Below are 26,444 nucleotides of genomic sequence, written 5' to 3' on the forward strand. Positions count from 1 at the left end.
ACCTATGTGGAGGGGCAGCCAGGGGGTTCCACACAATGCTCCTGCCCCAAGCGCCGGCTCTACAGCTCCCGGCCAATGGGAGCTGCGTGGGAGGTGCCTGCGGACGGGGCAGCATGAAGAGCTGCCTGGCTGCGCCTCCACATAGGAGCCGGAGGAGGGGCATGCGGCTGCTTCCGGGAGCTGCCTGAGGTAAGAGCCACCTGGAGCCTGCACCCCTCCCTCCCCCATGCCTTAACCCCCTGCTCCAGCCCTGATCCCTCTCCTGGCCTCTGAACCGCTTGGTCCCAGCCCGAAGCACCCTCCTACACCCCTAACCCCCCATCCCCAGCCCCACCCCAGAGCCTGCAGCCCCAGCCAACGCCCTCACAGACATCCCGCACCCCACCCCCACCTCAGAGTCCACACTGCCAGCCAGAGCCCTCACTCACTCCCTCACACCAACCCTATGAGCCAGCCCGGTAGAAATAAGCAAGTGAGTGAGGGCTGGGAGAGCGAGCGATAGAGGAAGGTGTGTGTGTGGAGTGAGCAGGGAGTGGGGCCTCGGATAAGGGGCAGGGCAAGAGTGTTCGGTTTTGTGCGAGTATAAAGTTGGCAATCCTATCTGCTGGGAGGAAGCAGGGAGAAATCTGGGTGCCTCCTCTTCCCCCACGCAGCGCTCCCATCAGCTGGGAGCAGTTTCTGACTCTACAGCAGCAGTACGCACCTCTGCGCTGCAGCATGACACCACCTTGACTATGGCGCCCCTGGGCGGTCCCCTGGGTGGCCCACCCCTAAGGCTGTCCCGGATTGCCTGAGAGGAGGGAACAGAGCCAACAGGGCCACTCCTCCCTGCCACTGTTCTGTTCCTTAAGAGGAGCAAGGAATGAGTCTCAGTCCTCCCTGGGCACAGGAATTGCTATTATGAATGGGCCCCCTGGCAGTAGGAAATGAGGAATGGTGAGGGTTCTTGCTGACCCCTAGCTAGATGTGCATTGGCCACACAAAATCTGGCCCTTACTTGTTATCATAATTCTTTTCTTTCAGCCCCTTGCTCTCTGACCCTGGTGTCCCTAGCAGCACTTTGCACTTTCAGCAGTGGTTGGTAGCGAGAGGCTTTTCCATAGCGAAACCTGAGAGTGTCTGTGATAGAATTACTGAGACTACGTCAGGGGGCTACTTAAATCCTCAGCCTCTTCCATCCTCCACAGGGATAAACATTCTGAAGAGTCACCTTTTGACCTGAGTAGGTTGACATTAAAAAAAAATATGGCACTACTTTAGGCATGATTTTTGACCTGGTCGATGCTAAATGGAGCCTCTCAAAGCAGCATGTTCTATTGTCTAGACAGAACCCAATAATATTCTCTAAGACACATTTTTAAACGCCTCTGCTTGTCTCCATATCAACAGAATTTCCCAAGACCTCTAAAACAGCATGCCAAGGTCTCCTCTGAAATTAACAAGACCATCAAATACAGATGAATGCTGTTTTGTTTAACCAGAGCTAAGAAACATTATTTTATAATGGCATTTAGCAGATTTTGACAATGTCTGCTTGACCTGCAAACCTTCCTAGCTTCAGAGAATACTCTCAGTGCAAATGATACTCTACACTTAAAGAGACGAGGTGAGTGAGGTAATATTTTATTGGCCCAACAAAAGATATTACCTCCCCTGCCTTGTCTCTCCAGTATCCTGGGACTAATACAGCCTCAACAACTCTAAGCTTAAGTCCACCTATGAAACAAGATAAAAGATACAATAGCAGGATAATTCATCAGTTGCTTGCTGTATTTGCCAATGAAACATGCCATATAAGACTGATATTAGAAATTATTGAAATGTTAGGGAGGAACATATTTGCTGTCATCATAGCTTTTCAAATAATATTGACACTATGAGTAAAGAACCCTAGTCACTGTCAATTTGTCATCAAATCACTTTCCTTTGTTTTTGTTTCTCTACCCATTGTAGTTATGCTCATTATTAAGGAAAAATAGTTACTACATGCAACCAAATAGAAAACAGCCTGCATATTTTTGGAATCAGATTGACAGAATGTTTGACTCTCTGTGTGCCCAGTAGCTGTTTCTCACCAAACACTGATGTATGAGGACATTATCGCTGCCCAGAAGATTGATTTAGATTGATGTGGTTGCATATACCAGTATTAGAACCCTGCTAGCTGGTACAATCTATAGGGAGTCTACAGTTTGAGACATGGGGAATGGAGGGGTCAGCACTGATCTCTGTTTTTAATCTGCCTTGATAATCAAACCAGTAGAATCCTTTGTCCTCAAAAATTTGACAATGGTTAAGCCACACCCTATCATGCTGACCAATATTGTTTCACTGTTTTCTTATAATCCCCATCCGTCTGTCTGTATCCATCTGTTTGCTCTTGCCTTATATTTAGATTGTAAGCTCTTTGGTGCAGGACTGTCTTTTTTGTTCTCTATTTGTACAGCACCTAGCACAATGCACTCCTGGCCCATGATTAGGACTGGAAGGCACTATGTTGACACAAATAATAAAAAATAATAATTTCCAGGTGGTATTGATAATCCTTGGCCCTTCTTCCACCAACTCAGCTTTCCTTTTCAATTTTTCTATGGCTGACTATGGTAAATGATCTTACAATTTTAAATATAAAATTGCTCTAAGTTGCAATAAATTAATGTCTGCCTTCACATGTCCTCCACTCTTTGCTACTGATTATATGCTTCCTCTTTTCTTTTCATTTTCTCTCATTCTTCTTCCCTTCTAATATCTCTAATATTATTCTGTGCTTTAAGAAGAAAACCCACTTTTACTATATTGTTTAATCACTTCTTTCCACTCTTGATCCTGACATCACAACAATGGCCAACAACTCCTTTGCCACTTTTACCTTCCCTAACACTTGTGGCCACTCATTTCTTCTTAGGGTGACCAGATGTCCTGATTTTATAGGGACAGTCGTGATTTTTGAGGGTGACTCCACACATCAGAGTAGGCTCAGTTTTAAATCTTTTCACTCTTGGCTAATTCTCATTACTGACCATGGTTACACAGCCTCAGCAAAGTTCTTTGTCTCCTTTATACAAACTTTTAGCCCTTCTTGTGCTGGGCATTTCTCCCAAATGTCCTCTTCCAACTTTCTGCTTTCCTACCACTTCTCCAAAGATAGTATCAATGCCTCCAATTCATCTTGGGGGAACCATTTAGACCAGATTACACATGAACATAGAACTTTGGGCCATTCACTCATCTTTTAAAGAGAAAGGCTATACAGCTTCTCACAGCTGACATTAAAGCTATACACTCCATCAACTACCCAGGGGGAAGATGATCACCCCTTCCTTTGACAGGAAGATATCTGCAATTTTTTTCACCAACACTTATTAAAAAAAAAGAAGTAGAATTCTCTTGTGAATGCTCAAACTGAAGAACTCAGAGGTAGCCTCAGAAAAAAGTTAGTGGTAAATCTTGCCAAATGAGCTCTCACAAAATAAAATTGTTTGTCTTCCCAGAAAATATGATTTTGCACAAGTGTAGATAGAGATTTTTTGTTTTATTTTAATCTGTTAGACACATTCCTATTTAAGTGATATCAGGGTTTCCTATTGCCTTTCCTTATTTTGCTCTTTTGTCTCATGTCCTAAAGAAAAAAAGGAAAGAAATTGCCCATATCATCTTAAAAGCACATACAGAACTCTGATTTTAAATTTAACAAACCAGCCATTCATGAATTACCATTTTCTTCAGACTTCAGGCTCAGTAGGAAGCTCAGTTTTTACACTCAAACATACAGTCGCTTCATCTAGCAGGCTACCTATTTGGCCCATAGTTAGTGAGAACCTTGGATGTTCTGAGGTGCTAAAAAGAAAAAAATTCAGTCCTAAAATGATTGTTAAACATTTATAACACGGTAGTGCCTACTGAGTCTATCAGGTTAGGTGCTGTACAAACAAACAGAAAATGACAGTTCCTGATTCAAAAAAGCTTACGAAGCCTTTCACCTGGTAGCGCTTCAGAAGGCATACTGGAAGGAGACCCAGGAAGTTGATTATGAAATACTTGTGGTGTGTTCTTGCCATAATAAATGTGCAATATAGTAATTTTGATATTTAGCTTATCTCAATAATTGTTAGTGACGTACATTTTTATGAACACCAAATGGCTTGACAAATACATATGTGAATTATTCAAGTTCAGGGAGAAAATAGGGCGTTTTTATATATAAAATGTCTCTCTTCAAATGCTATTGTCTATACTGCCGAATTGTTAGTGCTCATCATATTGATATTATTTGTTTAGAATTCATAAATGAGATGCTGAGAGAGTAGAAATAATAACTAAGATGATATTGGCAATTCTTCTGTCCTAGATCAACAGAATACTGCCAGTTCATGAGCCCACAATTTGAAGCACAAGGGTTTGAGAATGAATCAAAATTACTACTCACAGATGCTTTTAGATTCAGAGGATCTGAAGTAAAAAGTTCATGTTGTTTCACAGGCTCAATCCCTGTTTTACATGAGAAAGTCTACAAAAAATGTTCCGAAAAGAAGGTACTCTATTAATGTTCAATACTATATTAATGTCATTGAACATTATGCTAGCATATGTGGAGAGCAAATAATATAGCATTAAGACACTCCACGGTGAGTTTTATTGGTCCATTAACATACACCTCAGGTACATTGTGTGGTTTGGCGTTTTAACCACCCAAGACTAGTATTAATAGACCAATAAAATATAATACATGCCCTGAAGTATTTTAGTGCTATTATAATATGGCTCTTTAGGCTGTTTTTTAAAACAGTTTTTAAAGCCAAAGGGTAAGTTAAACTAGTACAGTGATATTCCTCTACTATTTTTGCATACAATTATTTGTAAATGATTTTTGCCAAACCTTAAAGTTTCCTTCCTCCTCCTCCTAGTCTACATGTTTTGTGAACACTGGAGTCTCTTCCTGAGCAGTTTATGACCCATCAGTCCCTTTCCCCTTTCACTTCAAACTGCTGAAGCTCAGTTGAGAGATGTTCAATGCTTTAGGTTGGGGAAAGTCCAACTCCTCATAGAGCTTTATCACATAACATTTATATCTTGCAATAGAATGTGAGAAAGCAAATTGGTTTTAGAACTGTAAAGTGCTGTTAAAAGTGTAGGAGGGCACTGGGGAGAATTTTAAAACAGCCCCTTTCCCCACCATGAACCCCACGCTGCTCATAAACACTGCCGACTGTCAAACCACTTTCAGTTTTAAGTACAGTGACTGATGGATGTCTGTACTGCAATCACGGGGTGTAACGGCAGCTTCTGGACACATCTCTGAGCTAGCTTTCATCTAGCTAACTTGGGTATTGGAGCAGCAAAGCCATGTCAGCACAGGCTTCATCGTGGGCTAGCCGCCTGAATAATTACCCAGGGCTCCAGGCAGTCTTGCACAGCCATGCTGAAGCCCATACTGCAGAAGCTTCACTGATCTGTTACCCAAGCTAGCTCAATTAAAGCTAGCTTGTGTGTGTCTACATGAGTGGCAATCACACTCCTAACTGCAGTGTAAACATACATGAGATACTCCAAAGGGGTTGTAGGTAGATGGAAATTATGCCTCCCTGCACAAGTCTGGACTTCTGTGCCACAGGAAGAATTCCACCCTTAGGGAGAGCAGACACTGATGGAATGACTCATGCTCTCTTTTGGTTTCCACCAGGGATAAAAGGAGAGCAGCTCTAAGTTTTAAGAAGCCTCCCTTGTTGAAGCTAAAGTGATAGATTGAATCAGCACATTCTCTCGTCACCCTGATTGTGCCCTGTGGAAGCTGTGCTGACTCCCCAGGATCTCACAGGTAGAGAAGAGGCTGCAGATTCCCCGCCCCCCATCATCAGGGGTCTCTACCAGAGTAGATCCTGTGGTGAATCTGGGTCAGTTTCTAAACAGCTAAATCTAGAGCTGAATGCACACTAGCACCCATTCCTCACTGGAGCAGTGTAGGTGAGGAGCATGGAGCTGAAGAGGGGTGTCCTGGGGAGGATTTAGCAGAGTGCTTCAGAGAGTGCTCGAGGACTATATGGCCCTCCTTGCATGTGCTGGTTAAAGGTGCAGCATGAATTCCCTGAGCTCATTCTGGAGGGGACATCCAAAGTCATTGGGACATCCAGAGTCATCAGATGTGATTTCTAATGTCAGCATTCTGCACAAGACTTCTGTGGACGGCTGTGTAAGGAAGTGCTCCTTCTCTCATCACCCCTTGCATACTCATACAGGATGAGCCAGCATTTAGCCCTAAGTGATTTAAATAAAAAACGAATCCTGAAAGAAGCTCTTTCACCTTCAAAGCGCTGCTTAGCCAGAAGAAGCCAGAGTGATTCCCTTTGAAGTTTGACCACTTGTCACCTGAACTTCAAAAACAAAGCACCTCCTCCCCTCCAGCTGCAGTGTTCTGCAGATGATTGGACATGTGTGAAGTTTTCCTTTCATTTTTTAAAAAAAGCTCAAGGCCAAATTCTACTCTCAGATTCGCACAGGGGATCACAACACAGACACTCTGTTCTCTCTATATGTATTGTCCTAAGAGTTCCATGTACATAGTGAGATCATAGTCAGGATCAAGATCCTCGGAGCAGATCCAGAAGCAGAACTGGGCACTACGTCTGTAGTAGTATGAGCCACAGTGCCCTCCTACTGAGCACCTATGTTCAAGAGCACTTCCCGGTGTGGGGAGGGAAAGGCTGGGTCTATGCAAATGTTTATCTTGTCAAGGTACACATCACCCTTGTAGTGATCCAGAGTATCTGAATCTGCTACAGCCCCCCCATGAAGTCTGGCTATTTAGCTCAAGCTATAGTAATTCATGGTTTTAGTTCTGGAAGCCCCTGGTTCAATCCCTGGTTTGTCAGTCAGTATAGCTGTTATCATGTATGGATATCTACGGTGAAATAATGTGGTGATCAAAATAGGCTTGTCATTATATCTCTCTTTCCAGGGGAATTATTTTAAATATGATATTATCAGTGAAATTATTACCCAGTTAATAAGAATGCAGCTTCAGTCAAGTTGGCTTCAAAGTCATATGGTAGTTTGATTTAGATTAGTGCTGGAAAGAAAATTCAGTTTGATCTTGCATTCAAGTTTTGGTCAATAAGTACAGCTGGGTGAAAATTTTTGGCCAAAACATTTTTTCACCAAAACTTGCAGATTCGGGTCAACGAAACCATTTTCCAAATTCGCTGAATTTTGCCAGCTGAAAAAAAATTATGAAAAAATTGAAACATTTCATTCAATCCAAAACAATGTTTCTTCTTCTTCTTCTTCTTTTTTTTTTTTTTTTGGTTGGGTCAGTGAAAAAAATGTATTTTTTTTGTTTCTGGTCAACCTGGAATGATTTTTTTCCACACCGCTCTACCAATAAGCTATGTTCTTTTCTTTCACTTGTGTAGAGATTGTTCCATTTCTTTCCCTTTCCAGATATTTAAGACTGGTGAAAAGCTGTACCAGAGGACTGTGCCACTTCGCTTTGTGAAAGACAGTTTAAAGGTCAGAACAGATTCTGTTCAAGGTTACATTGGCTGTAAGTTGAAAGGCAGCAATTTCCAAGATTTCTGTAGGGAATAATACAAAGCAAGCATTCTCTGTGTCTGCCATAAAATATAAAATTGCCATAGGAACTCAGCAATATGGTTATTAAATATTTTTAAGCCCCACAATTTTTTCCCATAGTATTCTGGTACTGATAGTATTCTGGGATTTTAGGTGAATACAAAGGAAAGTGTTCTATTAATTTCAATTACAGTTCAGAGCTTGCATGGCCTTGCTGAGACACCAGATGAAGCTTTTATTGAATCTGGCCCTTGGGGCGAATTCTCTACAACTCCTAAATTTCATACTGGATTTTTAGGCTTTGTTCTGAAGGGCTTTTGTTAAAGACAATCTCTACTATACTGTACCAGGCAACTAATGGCCAACAATAAATTGCGGTCAGTAGAAAAATCCTTATGCTCAGCCCTAAAATGAAATTTTGTAGAAAAAATACAAAACTTCAGAAAAGAATTAAACAAGCCGATGACATGTTGACATACAGAAATAATACAATAGCAATAGACCAAAGGCTTTTAAAAAAATGTTTGTAGTTTTCCTAGTACAACTGTGTAAAGATCTAGAGGAAGAGGTTATTCATCTTGTACAATAACTGTGGTTCTTTAAGATGCATATCCCTATGAGTATTCCCCTTCAGGTATGCATGCGCCTCTAGAGCCCTTGACTGGAGATTTTCCATTACCAGTGTCCTTTTGCTGGAAACCGATGTTATATAGGGATGCACGGGCAAACCACCCTTAGTTTCTTCTCCACCTGAACATCCCATAGAAAACAGTCTAAAGCAGAGGGGAAGGAGAGTGGGTAGTGGAGCACCTGTAGGGGGCCATATCTCTAAGAACAGCAGTTACTACACAAGGTGAGTAACCTCTTTTTCTTCAGGTAGCATCCCCATTGGTTCTGCTCTTCAGGTGACTTCCAAGCAGAATCCCCAGAGAGAGGAGGGGGCTTCAGAGCCGAGTCTAGAACTGAAGATAGTACCGCAGAATCAAGTACTGCATCAGATCTGGTGGCATAAAGCAAAGCGTAATGTTTAGAAAATGTATATACTGAAGCCTATGTGGTGGCCCTACATATCTCACATATTGACAAGTTCTTAAGTAATGCTGTGGATGTGGTTAGGATCTGGTAGAACATGCTATCACCCTTTGGGGAAGGGGGAGGATGAATGCCTGCTGCATTGTAACACATGATAATACACCCAGATATCCACCTCAGTAGTCTCTGAGAAGAGACTGTGGACCCCATGGATCTACCTGTGATGGAAATGAACATTCTTGGTGACTTCTGAAATTCTGTCTGGTTCTACCTGTTTGACCAATGCCCTTCTAACATCTAAGGCACGGAAACAGGTCTCTTGCAGAGAGCGATGCAGTTTTGGGAAGAAAAACACTAGTAGATGAATGGACTGGTTAAGATGAAATTCTGATAGTACCTTAGGTAAGAATTTGAGGTGTCAGCACAAAGAAACCTTATTCTTGAGGAACACAATAAAGGAGGGATCTGCCATCAAGCCCCCCAATTTCCCAAAGCCTGTGGGCCAATATGATAGCTACTTAAAAAAAAAAAAAAAGCAGACTTTGCAGATAAGTGGAGCAGAGAGCAGGTTTCCATTGGTATGAATGGAGGTCTCATGAGGTATTTAAGTACCAAATTGAGGTTCCAAGTGGGAGTGGGGTCCCTAACCTGGGAGCAGAGATACCGCAAACCATTAATGAACCTTGATGACACAGGGTGAGGAAATATGGAGGACGCTTCTGCTGGAGGATGAAAGGCTGATATTGTAGCCATGTGGATTTTAATCGAACTAACTGATAACCCTGATTTATTTTGATCTAACAGGTAATGCAGGATGACCGAGAGTGACACAGATGCAGGTACCAGACAGTGGCAATGACACCAATGGAAGAATCTCTTCTATTTCTGCAGGTAAGTAATTTGTGTTGACTCATTTCTACTGTTCAGTAACACCTGCTGCACTTTCTCAGAGCAGGAAGATTTTAACTCTGAGAACCACTGAGGATCCATGCCCCAAGGAGAACACCTAGATTGGGGTGAAACACCTGACATGAGGGAGGGGATGAGGAAAGGTCAGAAGCTTGAATGGCTGTTTGACACAAAGGTGGAGCATGCAAGTGTCTCCACCATGTTGGTACTATTAGAATAACTCTGGCTTTGTTCATCAACCTTAGTATTAGCGGTGCTGGAGGAAAGCATAGAGTGGACACTTCATCCAAGGTAGGAGAAAGGCATCTCCCAAAGAGTGGTGTCCTAGATCTCCTTCTGAGTAGAACAGAGGACATTGTTTGCTCTTGGTGATAGCAAAGAGATCCACCTCTGGAAGTCCCCACCTTTGGAATATACTGTGGAGAATTTGTGAGTTTAGCTTTCATTCCTAGTCCCGGGTAATGCATCTGCTGAGAATATTGGTTGTGATGTTCTGAATACCTGGGAGGTAGAGTGCTGAAATTTGGCTCTGATAAGCTATGCATCAGTTCCACAGTTTCATGGCTTTGGTGCACAGGGTGGGGGATCTTGCTCCCCCCTGCTTGTTGATATAGAACATGCAGAATACTTTGTATGGCATGATCCTGATTGATTTGCCCCAATGAGGGGTAGGAAATAGAAGCAGGAATTCCTGACAGCTCTGAGTTCAACAGATTGATGTGGAGACTGGTTTCTTGAGCTATCTGTCTTCCTGAGTTATGGGGGCACTGAAGTGAGATTCCCCTCCCAAAAGTGATGGATCTGTTGATAAAGTTAATGGTGGATCTGGGCAACAGAAAGGCACATCTTCACAGATGTTGAATTGATCTTTCTACCGATCTATGGAGTTTGTCATTTGTAAAGGAACAGTCACCTGTCTGTCCAAGGTGCATCTGGCTAGAGAATAGGTCATTCGGAGGCAACCCTGGAAGAAGAGGAGGCATGATCAATCACAAAGGTGCAAGCTGCCATGTGTCCCAAGAGCTGAAGACAGTTCCTTATTGTGGTTCAAGATCTCCCCTGAATTGCTCATAGAAGAATTACAAAGTTATGAATCTGTCTAAGGAAAGGTAGGCCCAGACTGTCAATGAATGCAAAGATGACCCTATAAACTGTACTTGCTGTACATGGGTTAACATGGATTTTTCTACATTCAGCTGAAGACCCAACTCCTGGGACAGAGCCAGAGCCTTCTGGGTGGAAGATATCACTGCTTCATAAGACTGGCTCTTGAGTAGCCAGTCATCGAAGTATAGGAAGATTAGGATCACTTCTCATTGCAGGTAAGTAGCCACCACCACCACCACGACCTTTAGGAACACTGTTGGGGGCCAAACAAAGGCTGAAGGGAAGCACTCCCTGTTGAAAATGATCCTGGCTTATAATGAATCATAGGTATTGCCTGTGCAATGGGTGTACTATTATATGGAAATAGGCATCTTGTAGGTAAAAGGCCGAAAATCAATCCTCTTTCTCCAGTGAAGGAATTATAGCTGACAGAGTCACCATCCAGAACTTTTGAGACTTTACATACTAGTTTAGAAGTCTTAGCTCCAAGATCAGTCTCCATCCTCCACCATTCCTCAGCACAAGCAAATACTGTGAATAAAACCCTTTGCCCTTGTAAAGAGATGGGTCTGACTTTATTGCTCCTAATCAAAGGAGAGAATTCACTTTTAGTCTCAATAAAAGCTCATGAGAGGGGTCTCTGAAGAGAGAGATGGGGTGGAAGGGAGGGAGGGACATAAAATGGATGTTATAGCCCGAAGTTACGGCCTTTATGACCCACTTGTCTGTAGCGATCTGCCTCCAACCACGTTGGAAATGGGAAAGGTAGTCTCCAGAGGTGGAGGAGGTGGGCAAATGGATGCAGCTGTAAAACCAGCTGTGCAGGGGGATTCAAACTCTTGACTCATCAGAACTGCTGCTTTGAAGATGACTAGGTGATTATGGAGGGCGGCTAAACAGCCCTATTTCTCTGGAATGTATGTCTTTCCTGGGAGTTTGGTGTATCAGTGGAATCCAGAGAACTAAGCAGGACTTAATCTCTGGGCAGCCTGTGACCTACTAAATCTTTTCCTATTTGTAGATGTATATGTGCCCAGGAATTGTAAAGTAGCCCTAGAGTCTGTCCTTCAGTATGTGCAAGGACTCATCAAGGGTCTAAGAGAAAAGCTTACGACTGTCAAAGGGGAGGCCCTCAACAGTGTTCTGGACTTTTATTGGAAACCCAGAGGATTGGAGCCATGATGCTGTGTCCATAACTACTGCTTTGGAGATGGACCTGGCAGCAGTGTCTGCAGTACCCAACAATGCTTGAAGAGCGACCCTGGCCAATGATTGGCCCTCTGAGATGATGGACTGCAATTGCCCCCAATGTTCCTGCAGCAGATGTTCAATAAAGGCCATACATCTATTATAGTTTGTAAAATTATATTGGGATATGACTGCATGGTCCTGAATTGTAGGGTTGCTGAGGAGTAGGACTTCTGTCCAAAAAGATCTGTTGTCTTTTGGTGTGACTCTGGTAGACCAGGTGCCAACTCATGCCAAGGCCCCTGAGCCTCATTCAGCACTGACACATGCATAGCTGGCAACCAGTCTGGCTCATCTATGTGCTAGTATTGTTAAAATAGATTTTAGAGTTATAAGACTGTGGTTAGTCTTTATGAAATACTTATAGGGTGTTGCACGTATTAATCTTACTTGTAACATCTGCGTCCCATTTTATAAGGTAATATTTAAGTGTTTTCTCTGTAACTATAAAAATGTTTGCTAAGACTGTAAACCTCCACAATCAGGAGAGAAGTATTACCAGGTGTGAAATACTAGTTTACCACAAGAAGTGTCATCTCCTCCCAACAAAAGAAAGCCTATAGAAACCAGACAAAGCCCTGTGGAACATCAGTGAACAAAAGACTTTGTTGATTGTTTCCCCCACACCAATGAAGAGGGTACATACACAAGCCCTCATCCCATCACTGCTTGAATGCTGAGGGAAGGGAATAAAAATCCCTGATAAAGAAAAATTATCATTACTATTTTGCTTGGAATTCAGAGAGGGCAATATTTCTAAGCATAAGCAAGGGATCCCCGAACTGCTTAGTTTGGATTAGCCCTAAAGGACATGTAGAGCTTGCATACATAGCAGCTACTATCACCCTTTGGAACCTAAGACTGTAACTCATATGTGTGTGTGTGTAAATTTATCTGTTTTAACCTTGTAAATAACTCTAATTTCTTTTTCCTAGTTAATATACCTTTAGTTGGTTTAATATAGGATTGGCTACAAGCGTTGTCTTTGGTGAGAGATTTAAGGTACAATTGACCTGGGGTAAGTGACTGGTCCTTTGGGACTGGCAGCAACCTGATTTTTTGGTGAAAGGGACCATCTATCACAAAGGCAGGCTTGCCTGGGTGGCAGGATAGACCAGAGTACCCAAGGGGACTGACTGTGACTCCATGTTAAAGTTGCTGCAGTGCTTGAGGAGTTCACACTTGATACTTGGTTGGTGAAATATAATTATACAACCACACAACCAGTTTGGGGTTTGTGCCCTGGTTTGTAATAGTTTGCCCTGAGGTTGACATTCATGTTCGTGAGCCACTCCAGACAACTTGACATGGGTAAACTTGGTGAAGTGTTGCTTACCCTGCTCATTTACTACATTCACCACCAGGGAGTTAGGTGGAGGATGGGAGAACAAAAAGTCAGAGTCTTTAGAGGGAACATAATACTTCTTATCTGTCTGTTTACATGATAGTAGAATAGTAACAGGTGCTTGCCACACAGTGTTAGCTGGATCCAGGAGCATTTCATTAATGGGTGAAACCACCATGGGTGGTGTTCCTGACTGCAGGATATCCAACAGTTTGTGCTCTGAATCCTTAACCTATTTGAGTGCAATTTGAAGAGCGTCAGCTACCATCTTTATGAGGTCTTGAAATTTCAAAAAAAAATTGGTAATGAACGATGGCAGAGGCATACTAGCCTTGTCTGGAGCAGAGGATGAAACAGGTGTTTGAGGGGTGGCCTCTTAATCCACCTTGGCCTCCTGCTCCTCAAATGTCTCCTCCTGTCGTGGGGCCTGGTTGGGAAGGAGAGTACTGTATGACTCTAGCCTCCCTATGACACACTACCAGTGGTCTGGCAAATTGCTGCTGATAAGCAGCCCCGCGATCCCATTCGGGGGCCCATGTTGGGGTGGCATGCAGCGTTGGTTCTGCCACCCTTGCTGACAAGCACCATCTTCCCTGTGATTTTCACAGAATGGGTTCCTGAAATGTGAGGTTGGAAAACCCTGCACAGAAATAGAAGAGACTGACCATACGTTTTCTTTATCCTATATCATCCAGTGGAATATCGTCCAATGGAAGAGCAACTGCAGAAAAGGGTGAAGAGTCCTAAAGTACCAGAGGACAGTGGCTGTCTGGAGATCAAGGTCTCGGTACCAAGAGCCAGTCATTACCCACGAGGAGTGGGGACTCCGGGTTTGTCTATTGCAGATAGATCCTTAGTGTATCTGAACTCTTCTGGTTCCAAGTACAGGACTGTACTGATGCAGTAGCCAAGGATGCAGTAGTTGAAGCCGATGGGACCATGGCGGGGGGGAGGGAGGTGCACTGATGGTATCTGGTGCCATTGCTTGCTCGGTACTGAGGGTGCCAAATGAGTAGGCACCAATGGCAGGGCTGAGCCCAATAGTTCCAATCCATCATGTTTATACTTGCCCTCCTTGTCCTTGGCAGAGAGTTCTGCTGCCCTGTTGGAGCCATGTCTCTCCTCTGAGTTCTGGGACTTTCTGGTCCTGCTGGTATGGGATGAGGAGTCCCATGACTCAATAGTACCAAGCTCAGAGGTCAAGGCTTCAAAGACCATTGATCTGGCAGTTGACTTGGGTTTGTTCAGAGCCGGCTCCATAGAGGAGAGTCTGCACCCCTCTTTTTGGAAGTCTTCCCTGAAGCCTCCAAGGTCTTTCCTTTCTTAGGGAAAGCTTCCACTGAGGTTGAAGGGGAGCTGGATCTATCTGGAGACAGAGGTACAGGAGGGGGTCTCCTGACCTGACTCAGAAGTTGGTTGAAGGGAGCATTCCATCATGAAGAATCAGAGTTTAATCTCCCTATTCTTCCTTGCTCGGGATTTGAGGGCCAGGCAGAAGTTGCACTTCTGGGAGATGTGAGACTCCCCCCAGCAATGGACACACTTAGGGCTGGTCTACACTAAAGCTGTAAATCGACCTAAGTTACGCTACTTCAGTTACGTAACTGAAGTCGACATAACTTAGATCAATTTACAGAGGTGTCTACACTGTGCTACTTGACAGGAGACACTCTCCCTCTAACTTACCTTCTGCCTCTTGGGAAGGTGGAGTACAGACATCAAGGGGAGAGCACTCTGCCATCGACTTAGCTTGTCTTAACCAGACCCACTAAATCAACACCACTGCATGAATCACAGCAGTGCCAATTTAGCCAAAAGTATAGACAAGCCCCAAGAGTGGCTGTTGTTCATAGGTGTAGCCCCTCAACAAGAGAGGCAGCGTTTAAAACGTGGTGAGCCAGGCACTCCCTGCCAGGAGAATAAGTCTTCCCAATGGGAAGGAGTGGAACAAAACAATCCTCTCACTACTTATCTTTAACTAACTATAACTATCACTAGCAACTACATATATTAACTAATCCTAAACAAACTACTACTACTCTAATCATCAGAGGAGTGAAGTTCTGGAACAGCCTTCCAAGGGGAGCAGTGGGGGCAAAAGACATATCTGGCTTCAAGACTTGATAAGTTTATGGAGGGGATGGTATGATGGGATAGCCTAATTTTGGCAATTAATTGGTCTTTGACTATTAGCGGTAAATATGCCCAATGGCCTGGGATGGGATGTTAGATGGGGTGGGATCTGAGTTACTACAGAGAATTCTTTCCTGGGTGTCTGGCTGGTGAGTCTTGCCCACATGCTCAGGGTTTAGCTGATCACCATATTTGGGGTCGGGAAGGAATTTTCCTCCAGGGCAGATTGGCAGAGGCCCTGGGGGTTTTTCGCCTTCCTCTGCAGCATGGGGCACGGGTCACTTGCTGAAAGATTCTTTGCACCTTGAAGTCTTTAAACCATAATTTGAGGACTCCAATGGCTCAGACATAGGTTTGATACAGGAGTGGGAGGGTGAGATTCTGTGGCCTGCGTTGTGCAGGAGGTCAGACTAGATGATCATTAATGGTCCCTTCTGACCTTAAAGTCTATGATTCTAAAAACTGAATACAAGATAGTCGAGGCACGCTCAAAGCAAACACACTAAGACTCTGCCTCAGGCTGAGGCAGATGAGAAGGAACTGAGGGCAGTTTGCCCCCTCATCCTTATATAGTCTATTGTTGTGTAGCACAAGGAAGCATTGGGAACATGTGCGGCTGAAGGAACACTGCTAATGGAAAATCTCAGCTCAAGGGCTCAAGAGGCACATATGCACCTGAAATGGACACCCACAGAGACACTACTTGAAGGAGAATGTTTATTCCTTCTATTTGTAGCAAAACTCTTGTCTTATGAAAAGGAAACCCAAGTTCTAACAGAATTGAGCCTTTGACAATGTACAAGAGCTTTGTTTTTAATATCTTATAAAGATAGATTATTATTCATTGGTATTATGGAACCAGCCAGGTTAGGCCCCATTGTGCTAGGCATTGTATAATATTATTATAAGAGACAGTGTAGTTGGCTAGCCAACTACAAAAGCAGTTTCTCCTCCCTTGGTGTTTACACCTCAACTACTAGAAGAGGGCCTCAACCACCCGGATTGAACTAACCTCATTGTCTCCAGACTGATTCTTGCCTGCATATTTATACCTGCCTCTGGAAATTTCCATTACATGCATCTGGCAAAGTGGGTATTCACCCACAAAAGCTTATGCTCCAATACATCTGTTAGTCTATAAGGTGCCACAGGACTCTTTAGAGCCTTTACTGAAGACTTTAAAATCTTAATAGGCAAGACAGACAAAGGGTGGGAGAAAGTAAGCATTATCCCCATGTTACAGGTGGGGAACCAAAGCACAGAGCAATTAAATTACATGCCTAAAGTCACACAGGAAGTTTATGGATGAATAAGGAATTGAACCCTGGTCTTTGAATCTCCGTTGAGTAGCCTTCCTACAGGAATACCCTTCCTCTCAACCCTCTCTGTGAATAAACCATTTATTCATGCAAATAAAAATTAAACTAATGAATGTCTACATTTTAATCATGACACCCTGTACAAGAACTTTCCACTTGCATCTTGTTAATTTCACATCTAGAACATCTGATGTGTAGAAGCCCTAAACTGAAAAAAATCCTGATTAAACGTGTTCTGTCCCATTATATTTATTTCATCTAACAGCAGGCACATACTGTAGCAGCATTTCTTTTACTCTTTATATAGCATTCAGCCAGAGTAAATTCATATTGCAAGTGAATAATGATGTACCTCGCTCATTTTAAATTTCAATAATTGAATGAGAAACAGGGAGGCCTATTGAAAGGACTGTCTGCTGGTCAAAGACTAATGAGATTTTTTTTTTTTTTAAATCTGAGTCATCGGTGTCATGGTAACAATGCATTATCAAAATCTGATTAGTATGCCCAGCAGCCTTATAAGTGATACTATGCTCTTCTAATTGTATTTTCTGTTCTCAGAGAGGAGTTTTATGGTCATAAGAGGTGAGAGGATGGCAGTGTTTTGCTGTTTATCTGTAAGTTTGATATGGAATGTACTGCAGGCTCCTATGTTCAATACAACCTGAGCTGCCATTGATTGAAGAAAAAAAATGTCTTCTGTTCTATTTAGGGAAATGGAAGACCCAACTTCCCATTCTTCCTCCCTTCCCTTGCCGTCTCCCACCCATTTTATTATTTTTGCCTCCTATTTTTGAATTCACTCAAATATCAGAGCGATGCCCCTTTGATACATAGTTCTGCTTCTAAGTTTTAGGAGCAACAGAGGGTCCTGTGGCACCTTTGAGACTAACAGAAGTATTGGGAGCATAAGCTTTCATGGGTAAGAACCTCACTTCTTCAGATGCAAGCAATCTACATACATATCTACATACTGCACAGACCACAGTGAGAGATTATGCCATACATTATCAAAGAAACTGAGGAACCACCTGATCAGCATCCTATACAGCAAACAGAAAAACATCAAGAAAGAGCTCTCCAACCTGGAGACTTTCATAAATAACCAACCCTCCACACAAATGGACTTTACTAAAATAAGACAGGAGATCTACATTACACACTTGACCTCTCTACAAAGGAAAAAGGACTGTGAGCTGTCTAAAATCCTACCTGCCACATGGGGCCACAACAGGGGTACCCCTAACTCACCCAGCAATATCGTCAATTTATCCAGCTACACACTCAACCCAGCAAAAGAGTCTGTCCTATCTCGGGGACTCTCCTTTTGCCCCAGCACCCCCACGAACATGATACAGTTCTGTGGTGATCTGGAAGCCTACTTTCGCCGCCTCCGACTCAAAGAATACTTTCAAGATAACACCGAACAGCGCACTGATACACAGATACCCTCCCACCAACAACACAGGAAGAAGAACTCCACATGGACTCCTCCTGAGGGTCGAAATGACAGTCTGGACCTATACATAGAATGCTTCCGCCGACGTGCACAGGCAGAAATTGTGGAAAAACAACATCGCTTGCCTCATAACCTAAGTCGTGCAGAACGCAATGCCATCCACAGCCTCAGAAACCAGCCTGACATTATCATCAAAGAGGCTGATAAAGGAGGTGCTGTTGTCATCATGAACAGGTCTGACTACCAGAAGGAGGCTGCCAGACAACTCTCCAATACCAAATTCTACAGGCCACTTTCCTCAGATCCTACTGAGGAATACACTAAGAAACTGCACCATCTACTCAGGACACTCCCTACACTAACACAGGAACAAATCAACATACCCTTAGAGCCCCGACCGGGGTTATTCTATCTACTACCTAAGATCCACAAACCTGGAAATCCTGGACGCCCCATCATCTCGGGCATTGGCACTCTCACTGAAGGACTGTCTGGATATGTGGACTCCCTAGTCAAACCCTACGCCACCAGCACTCCCAGCTATCTCCGTGACACCACAGATTTCCTGAGAAAACTACAATGCATTGGTGACCTCCCAGAAAACACCATCCTAGCCACCATGGATGTAGAGGCTCTCTACACAAACATCCCACATAGAGATGAAATACAAGCTGTCAGGAACAGTATCCCTGATGATGACACAGCACAACTTATTGCTGAGCTCTGTGACTTTATCCTCACGCACAATTATTTCAAATTTGGTGACAATATATACCGCCAGACCAGTGGCACCGCTATGGGCACCCGCATGGCCCCACAATATGCCAACATTTTTATGGCTGACCTGGAACAACGCTTCCTCAGCTCTCGTCCACTCATGCCCCTTCTCTACCTAGGCTATATTGATGACATCTTCATCATCTGGACCCATGGGAAGGAGACCCTGGAAGAATTCCACCATGATTTCAACAGCTTCCACCCCACCATCAACCTCAGCCTGGACCAATCTACATGGGAGGTCCACTTCCTAGACACCACCGTACAAATAAGCGATGGCCACATTAACACCACCCTATACCGAAAACCCACCGACCGCTACGCCTACCTTCATGCCTCCAGCTTCCACCCTGGTCACACCACACGATCCATCGTCTACAGCCAAGCACTGAGGTACAATCGCATCTGCTCCAACCCCTCAGACAGAGACCAACACCTACAAGATCTTCACCAAGCATTCTCAAAAATACAATACCCACACAAGGAAATAAAGAAACAAATCAACAGAGCCAGATGTGTACCCAGAAGCCTCCTGCTACAAGACAGGCCCAGAAGAGAAACCAACAGAACTCCACTGGCCATCACCTACAGTCCTCAGCTTAAACCTCTCCAACGTATCATCAGTGATCTACAACCCATCCTGGACAATGATCCCTCACTTTCACAAACCTTGGGAGGCAGGCCAGTCCTCGCCCACAGACAACCTGCCAACCTTAAGCATATTCTCACCAGCAACCACGCACTGCACCATAATAATTCTAACTCAGGAACCAACCCATGCAACAAACCTCGATGCCAACTCTGCCCACATATCTACACCAGCAACACCATCACAGGACCTAACCAGATCAGCTACAACATCACCGGCTCATTCACCTGCACGTCCACCAATGTTATATATGCCATCATATGCCAGCAATGCCCCTCTGCTATGAACATTGGCCAAACTGGACAGTCACTACGCAAGAGGATAAATGGACACAAGTGAGATATCAGGAATGGCAATATACAAAAACCTGTAGGAGAACACTTCAACCTCCCTGGCCACACAATAGCAGATGTAAAGGTCTTACAGCAAAAAAACTTCAGGACCAGACTCCAAAGAGAAACTGCTGAGCTCCAGTTCATTTGCAAATTTGACACCATCAGATCAGGATTAAACAAAGACTGTGAATGGCTATCCAACTACAGAAGCAGTTTCTCCTCCCTTGGTGTTCACACCTCAACTGCTAGCAGAGCACCTCACCCTCCCTGATTGAACTAACCTCGTTATCTCCACACTGATTTATACCTGCCTCTGGAGATTTCCATTACTTGCATCTGAAGAAGTGAGGTTCTTACCCACGAAAGCTTATGCTCCCAATACTTCTGTTAGTCTCAAAGGTGCCACAGGACCCTCTGTTGCTTTTTACAGATTCAGACTAACACGGCTACCCCTCTGATACTTAAGTATTAGGAGGGTATTCTGAAGCAAAGGCACCATCTTTAGGGTCCGAACCTACATTACTTGTGCACCTGAAACTCCCAGTTAAGGCAAGGGGAATTTTGGGTACATAAGGAAATGCAGGATCAAGTCTGCAACTTTCCATCTTACTCAATAATATCCCATTTCAGGAAAGCACATAAGCACACATGTAAGTCCCACTGAAGAAAATGGTGCAAGCTGAAAATTAAGCACATACTTAAGTTCTCTTGCAAATGAACATATGAGAAGCCAACAGAAGCTTTGAAATTGAAAAGATTTTTTTTTAATTACTTCTGAAGAACAGCATAGATAGTTCCTCACCATGAAAAGAAATGCAGACTTGGAGACTTAATAATGCTTTAAGTTAAAATTTGGGCTGCGGAGTCAAGCAGATATTCACTATGTTAAAATACAAAGAGCTCTAACTACAACTGCAAGCCATGGTTTACAACATAAATCTGATGCAAAATCATTTTACTATATACATCTCCAATCTCAGGGGATGAAAAGCTAAGTTTTCGAGTGAATAATTAAATTAAATTTTTCTACAGAATAACCATTAACTAAATTATTTTTGGAGTATTTCAGTAGCTTATGACTGTTTCCTGTTCTAAACATTACTTTTTGTCTGCAAAATCATTTGACCTTCTATAAAGGGGTTGGGGGGAAGCCCACACACCTATTCCTTAGGGAAATTTAAATATTTTAAATAAGATCCACAAAAATGATGAATACAAGGAAGTCAACTGTCCTATACAACTAAAGAACACGCAATGTTTGTCACGGTGCAGGGACACACAGAGAATGAACACAGCTAGACTTAAAAAGCTCAGTACTATTTGTTTGATGCAATGACATGTGCACCAAGTTTGGGACGTACAAAATATCCAAAGCAATCAATCTTAAGTCAACACAGTGAAAGCCAAAAGAACGTTTATCTACATGTTTGGAAATTCAGCAGAGAGCACAGGGTTACACTGAGAATAGAAAGTCATCAAAGCAGGCCACCGAGGGACGAAAAGGCAAACAAGCACTTCCCCAGAAGGGATTAGCGCTGGTTGAAGGTACTGTTTGTACTAACCTTGGATGGAAGCAGCAGCCAGAAAGCCAATCAGTGTGGCCTTCGCCTGTCATTATGATGTTCCCATTAGGAAAGGCCCACATCTTCCAGAGGCGGTCATCACTTGCAGTTACCACAATGTCTTTCCGAGGATGCAAAGCCAAACTACAGAAGAAAAGAAAGACATCTAAGACTCTGACTCAATTTAATCTTATTATATGAAATCTAAAGCAACATGATTTGATTTTAGCAATAACAAGGTCTACATTATTATGCTTTTGGATGGTGTGTGTAATATTTATGCTCCCACAGCATACAAATCCTTTACCTATTACAGGCCTAATCCTGTTTCTATTGAAGTAAATAGCAAAACTCCCATTGACTTCAGTGGAACCAATACCGGGCTCAAACTCTTAAGGCCCCTATTCAGTAAGGCACCTAAACACATGTTTAAGTGCTTTCCTGAATTGAACCCCTAAATGAGTGCAATAAATAATTTAAAAATATAAATTATGAACCAACAAAAGCAATGTGAACCACTAACACTTCTCCAGAAATAATATCCTCCTGAAACATTAGCCTGTTGGGCCTTCTCAAGAAAGATGGGCTATAGGAGATCAGACTCTGTGCTAGTCTATTGTGTCCATGAGCTTAAGATCTCCTCAGCACATGGACATTACTGAAATCTGAATTGCACCACAGTAGCTCTGGTTTATTGTTAATACTTCAGCCACTACTAGGCTAAGTTCAGTAAATCCATTTCAGTTCTACTCTCTGGCTGTTCCACAGATTTTCCTTTTGTGTAATGTAGTAATGAGAACACACTGGCTAAGACAAGCATCTATTATAACCCTTAACTGAAAAGTCATACCAACACTGTCTATTTTTGGTTTGGCCATTGTGAACCTACAAAAGAAAATGTGAACCTGTGACAATGAACATTACCAAATTCTTTTTATTTTGGCTTAACTATTTGACTTAAATTGGTATAGTGATTTATTATTTACTGAGCATCAACACTATGCTTGGTCCTATGTCCAAGAAGGACATAGATTCATGGAGCAAATGGCTTAAATAGACCAACAATACAGTTCAAAATCAAAATGCAATGAGGGATGAGGAACTATTTTTTTAGACAGATGAGAGAGATAACATAAGCACCTCAACATTAGAGTTGATCTAATGGTAGGTTGCACAGAAGAAGTGTTTTAAGGTGGGATCAGAATGGAGAGAATGGATACCTAGCAGCCAAGTAGAAGAGAGTTCGACTCATAAGAAGTACATGAATGTCACGCCAGAAAAATCTCTTGTTTCTATAGCCTGTTTCTTCTACACATAAATAATCTATCAATAATTATTCCACAGACCAGCATTCCTTCCTTTGATAGGCTAAGGATCTAACACTTCTTCAAATCTATCCTAAAAACTCACTTATTCCAGTTAGCTTTCCGTCAACAAATACCCACATATGCTCTCCTATCTCAAAGCACCAACTCATAGTACAGAAATATCTTCAGTTTCCAGGGATTTAACAATTAGACACTCATTTGGACAAGGATTTTGAATCAAAGAAGGAAGAGATCTTGGCGCTCTTGGGCAAAGAGGAGGATTTTGCCCTCCCATTTACTGGGGGAGGAGAAAGAGGAAATGATATTATTCACATCCTTACAGTGATGAATACAGAATAATTACATAAGTTAGACTGGTCAGAATTTAGTCTGCAGCTGAGGAGGGAGTAGAAGGAAATGTCACAAGAAAAGAAAGATCCCAGCCTATTACAAGGCAAAGGAGAGGCGTAATTGGTATGGGTCAACTTGCCTCAACCCAGAATTATCATTGATATAGGACTCCCCCAGAACACAGGAAAATCGGTGTCTGAGGCCTTGCTAGGGAAGTAGTATTATTGCCAAGGTGGGGGTGAGGCAACCAGGAAGGAGGCCCAGGGCTACAAAGGAGGGTTCAGAATAACACCAGCCATAAAGGGGAGTCCATGGAGGTCAAAAGCAGAGGAGCCCAGCAGGGCTTACAGACAGACTTCACCTCACCCTCAGAAGATATCATGGCAGCCTGGGTTAAATTGGATCTTCCCAACTGGCAAACACATGTGGGCAAAGCCAGTGGCAGCAAGGCAGGCAGGAGCAGAGCCAGTGCACATGTGGTGATGGAGCAGACCTAGGAACAGTTTTCACCAAGCTGCCACTGAGATTCCTCTGGTGTAAGATGGAGAAGAATGGTAGGAAAGAGGAAGAAACAGAAGTAGGTTCCCAGTAAGGCCTGTAGAAATGAGGTCTGCTCAGAGGCAGGGAGGTCCTGCAGTGAAGCAGCTGTAGAGCTATAGTGCACAAAGCATTTTTTTAGGCAGCACTAGTACCTGCCTACAATGGGAAAACTGAAAGCCTGAGGTTTTCTGCTTGGTTAATCTCACTGTTGGGAATAGCTGGATTTCTCTGCTGTTTACAAATTACAAAAATATCATTGAATACCTCTTGAAATCTTGATGTCAACCTAAACCCAATACTTTATCTTCTGACTGCCTCTCTCATCTCTAAATTTGTCTGTTCTGCCTTTCACGGTACTTTCATAAGTACTTAACTGGGTGTCTACAGTGATCAACAGGTTCTGACCTCAGCTATCAATCCCTTTTGTAAGTCTTCCTACATTCTGAGACCTGCTAAACAATCTCATTCCCATCACCTTCACTTCTTATGTTCAATTCAAGATTGCTCTGATGGTTTACTCTGGATTCATATCCACCTCCTCATTCCACTCTTCCAACCTGGCTGCTGCTTCATGGCTTCCTTACAACTGTCCACAGCTGGAAGTTGCTCATTTGCTCATCCAGCCCCATCTGTTTGGAACATTTTCTTCCCTGCCCTCCAAGACACCACAACACTTCCCTCTCTTCAAAGCCAGCCTTTAAACCTTCTTTTCCTCTTAGCAGTTCTAAAGTGTTTTGTGATGCTGTTTGTTAAAAATGCTCTGTAAAAATAAAGTGTATTATATATCAGAGGAAATAAACTCTTGCAATGGGAATGGAACTCACACTGTACATTTTATAGACTTTTCTTTTTAATTGCAGAGCTCCTGTAAAATGATGCTGCAACCGAAGTGTGTATTTTTTTTCCTTTCCCCCAATGGAATTGTACAGGCATAAAGCTAACACCATTTAATTAACAGCAGGCTGGGTGACATCACCACCACTGAGCTGCTTCTCAAAATGGGAAGCACATTCATCCAAAAAACGAGTGCCATACACCACATTAATTAGGTGCCCTTGTCTTCATTTTTGGCAACCTGGCATTGAATTGATTCTTGCTTCATCTTTGTACACAGGGTCTAATTATTTCCAGCACAGAAGACTCTGGGTAGATTGGGGTGAAAAATCAATAACAGAACGTGTGTTATATGAACATTCGTTTCCTCCTCCTCCTCTTTTTGTGTGTAAGTGTGTGTGGTGGGAGGAAGGGACTTAGCCAGCAGTAGGAGAACTCTCAGACATTTGCTGCTGTCAAGTTGTGGAAACAGGTATATTTATATACCCATTTCAACAGCAGAAATCATTGAAATTTCTTCATCACTTGCAGTAGCAGATATGTAGTGCTTGCAGTAATTTGCTTTAAAAACATTAATGTATTATATTAATGTACCTTGACTGAACAGTAAACAAACATACAGCATCTTAAGGTGCAGGCAAAAGGTAATTTCAATGTAAAATACATACTACATAAAAAGCTTAAAATAACATTTTTAAGGTTGTGATGTCAAGCACTCAACGGTTAGGAAATGCCAGAATTAAGGTTGCCTGTGCAACCTTAATTTGGCCCCCTTTGTGCATATTCTGGTAACAAACTATTATATCCACAGAACCCTGGCCTCATTCAGTGCACAGGATGGACGGAGGAGAGTGAACAGAGAGTTAATGTTGCAAAAATATGAATTTATCTTCACAATATCTTTCTGAAGCATATTTTGTCCCCATTACACAGAAGAAACTGAGGCACAGAAGGATTAAAGACAAAAGTTGCGTATTAATTTTTTGTGGCTTTATTGAGACACCTACGGCTGATTTTTCAGAGGACTTACATTTTTATAGGACTTTATGTGTTCAAAGCACAGCTCCCACTGACTTCAACAGGAGCAGAGAGCGTTCAGCACTTCTTCAAATCTGGGCCCAGGTGCCTCAAGTTGGGCACTCAGAAAACAAGGAATACAAAATTAGTGGCCAATTATGAAAAGTTTGGTTTAAGTGACTTGCCCAGCACCACATAAGAACCCTGTTACAAAGTTAGGAATAAAATCCAATTCTCCAGGATGACATTCAACTGCATTAGCCATGAGACCATCCTCTGTCTTCCTAAAATCCCCTGCCTCACTCACTATGCACCACCAATTTCTGCAACAAATGAGGCAGGAATCCCTACAGAGAACAGCCTCATTTACGACACAAAACTGATTCATCCCCAGATTCAATCCAGCCTGTGTACTGAACGAGGCAGAGTTTCTGTGGGAAAATAGTTTGTGATCATGTAATTTAAGAATGTATCACAATGCACACACAAAGGGGCTGAATTAAGGTTGCATGGGCAAGCTTAATACTGGCATTTCCTAACATTTGAGTGTTTGGCTAAATTTTTAATGTAGGTTTCTTGGGATGCTGTTTCTTAAGATTTTTACAAATAAACTGAAGTCAGAAAGTCCATCATGTGGGGCCACATTGTGTTACCATATGGGACATCAGTAGGCAATGTTATTAGGCAACATTAGCTTCACCTAACACCTCCACCTATGATAATAAGATTATACTAGGAAATTAGTACTTCAGATTGGCAACTGGATTCTGGCAAGTTTGTGCTACCAAATGAAGAAATATGTTAACTATATTTTCCTGAAAAATATTTGCCACATATTAGTCAAACTATAGTAAGTCCTTTAATTATAAGCCCTTCTAAACATCTCGCTCAGCAAAACAAATCACCCTGTTTATTTGTGATGGTAACTAAGCCCTCTTTGAAATTATCTGATTA

At 42.7% G+C, this 26,444-nt stretch overlaps 1 protein-coding gene across 1 annotated transcript in view; it reads right to left on the reverse strand.

Moving 5' to 3' along the window:
• The window catches only part of SPAG16 (sperm associated antigen 16), a 774,791-nt gene that overhangs the window by 317,669 nt on the left and 430,678 nt on the right, over positions 1-26,444 (reverse strand). Inside the window, exon 11 of the mRNA XM_054044528.1 lies at positions 21,442-21,585. Coding sequence (XP_053900503.1) covers positions 21,442-21,585 — 144 coding nt within the window. The remainder of the gene's footprint in view (positions 1-21,441; positions 21,586-26,444) is intronic.

Source organism: Malaclemys terrapin, chromosome 11 (assembly GCF_027887155.1).
Source record: "Malaclemys terrapin pileata isolate rMalTer1 chromosome 11, rMalTer1.hap1, whole genome shotgun sequence".
Classification (NCBI taxonomy): Eukaryota; Metazoa; Chordata; order Testudines; family Emydidae; genus Malaclemys; species Malaclemys terrapin.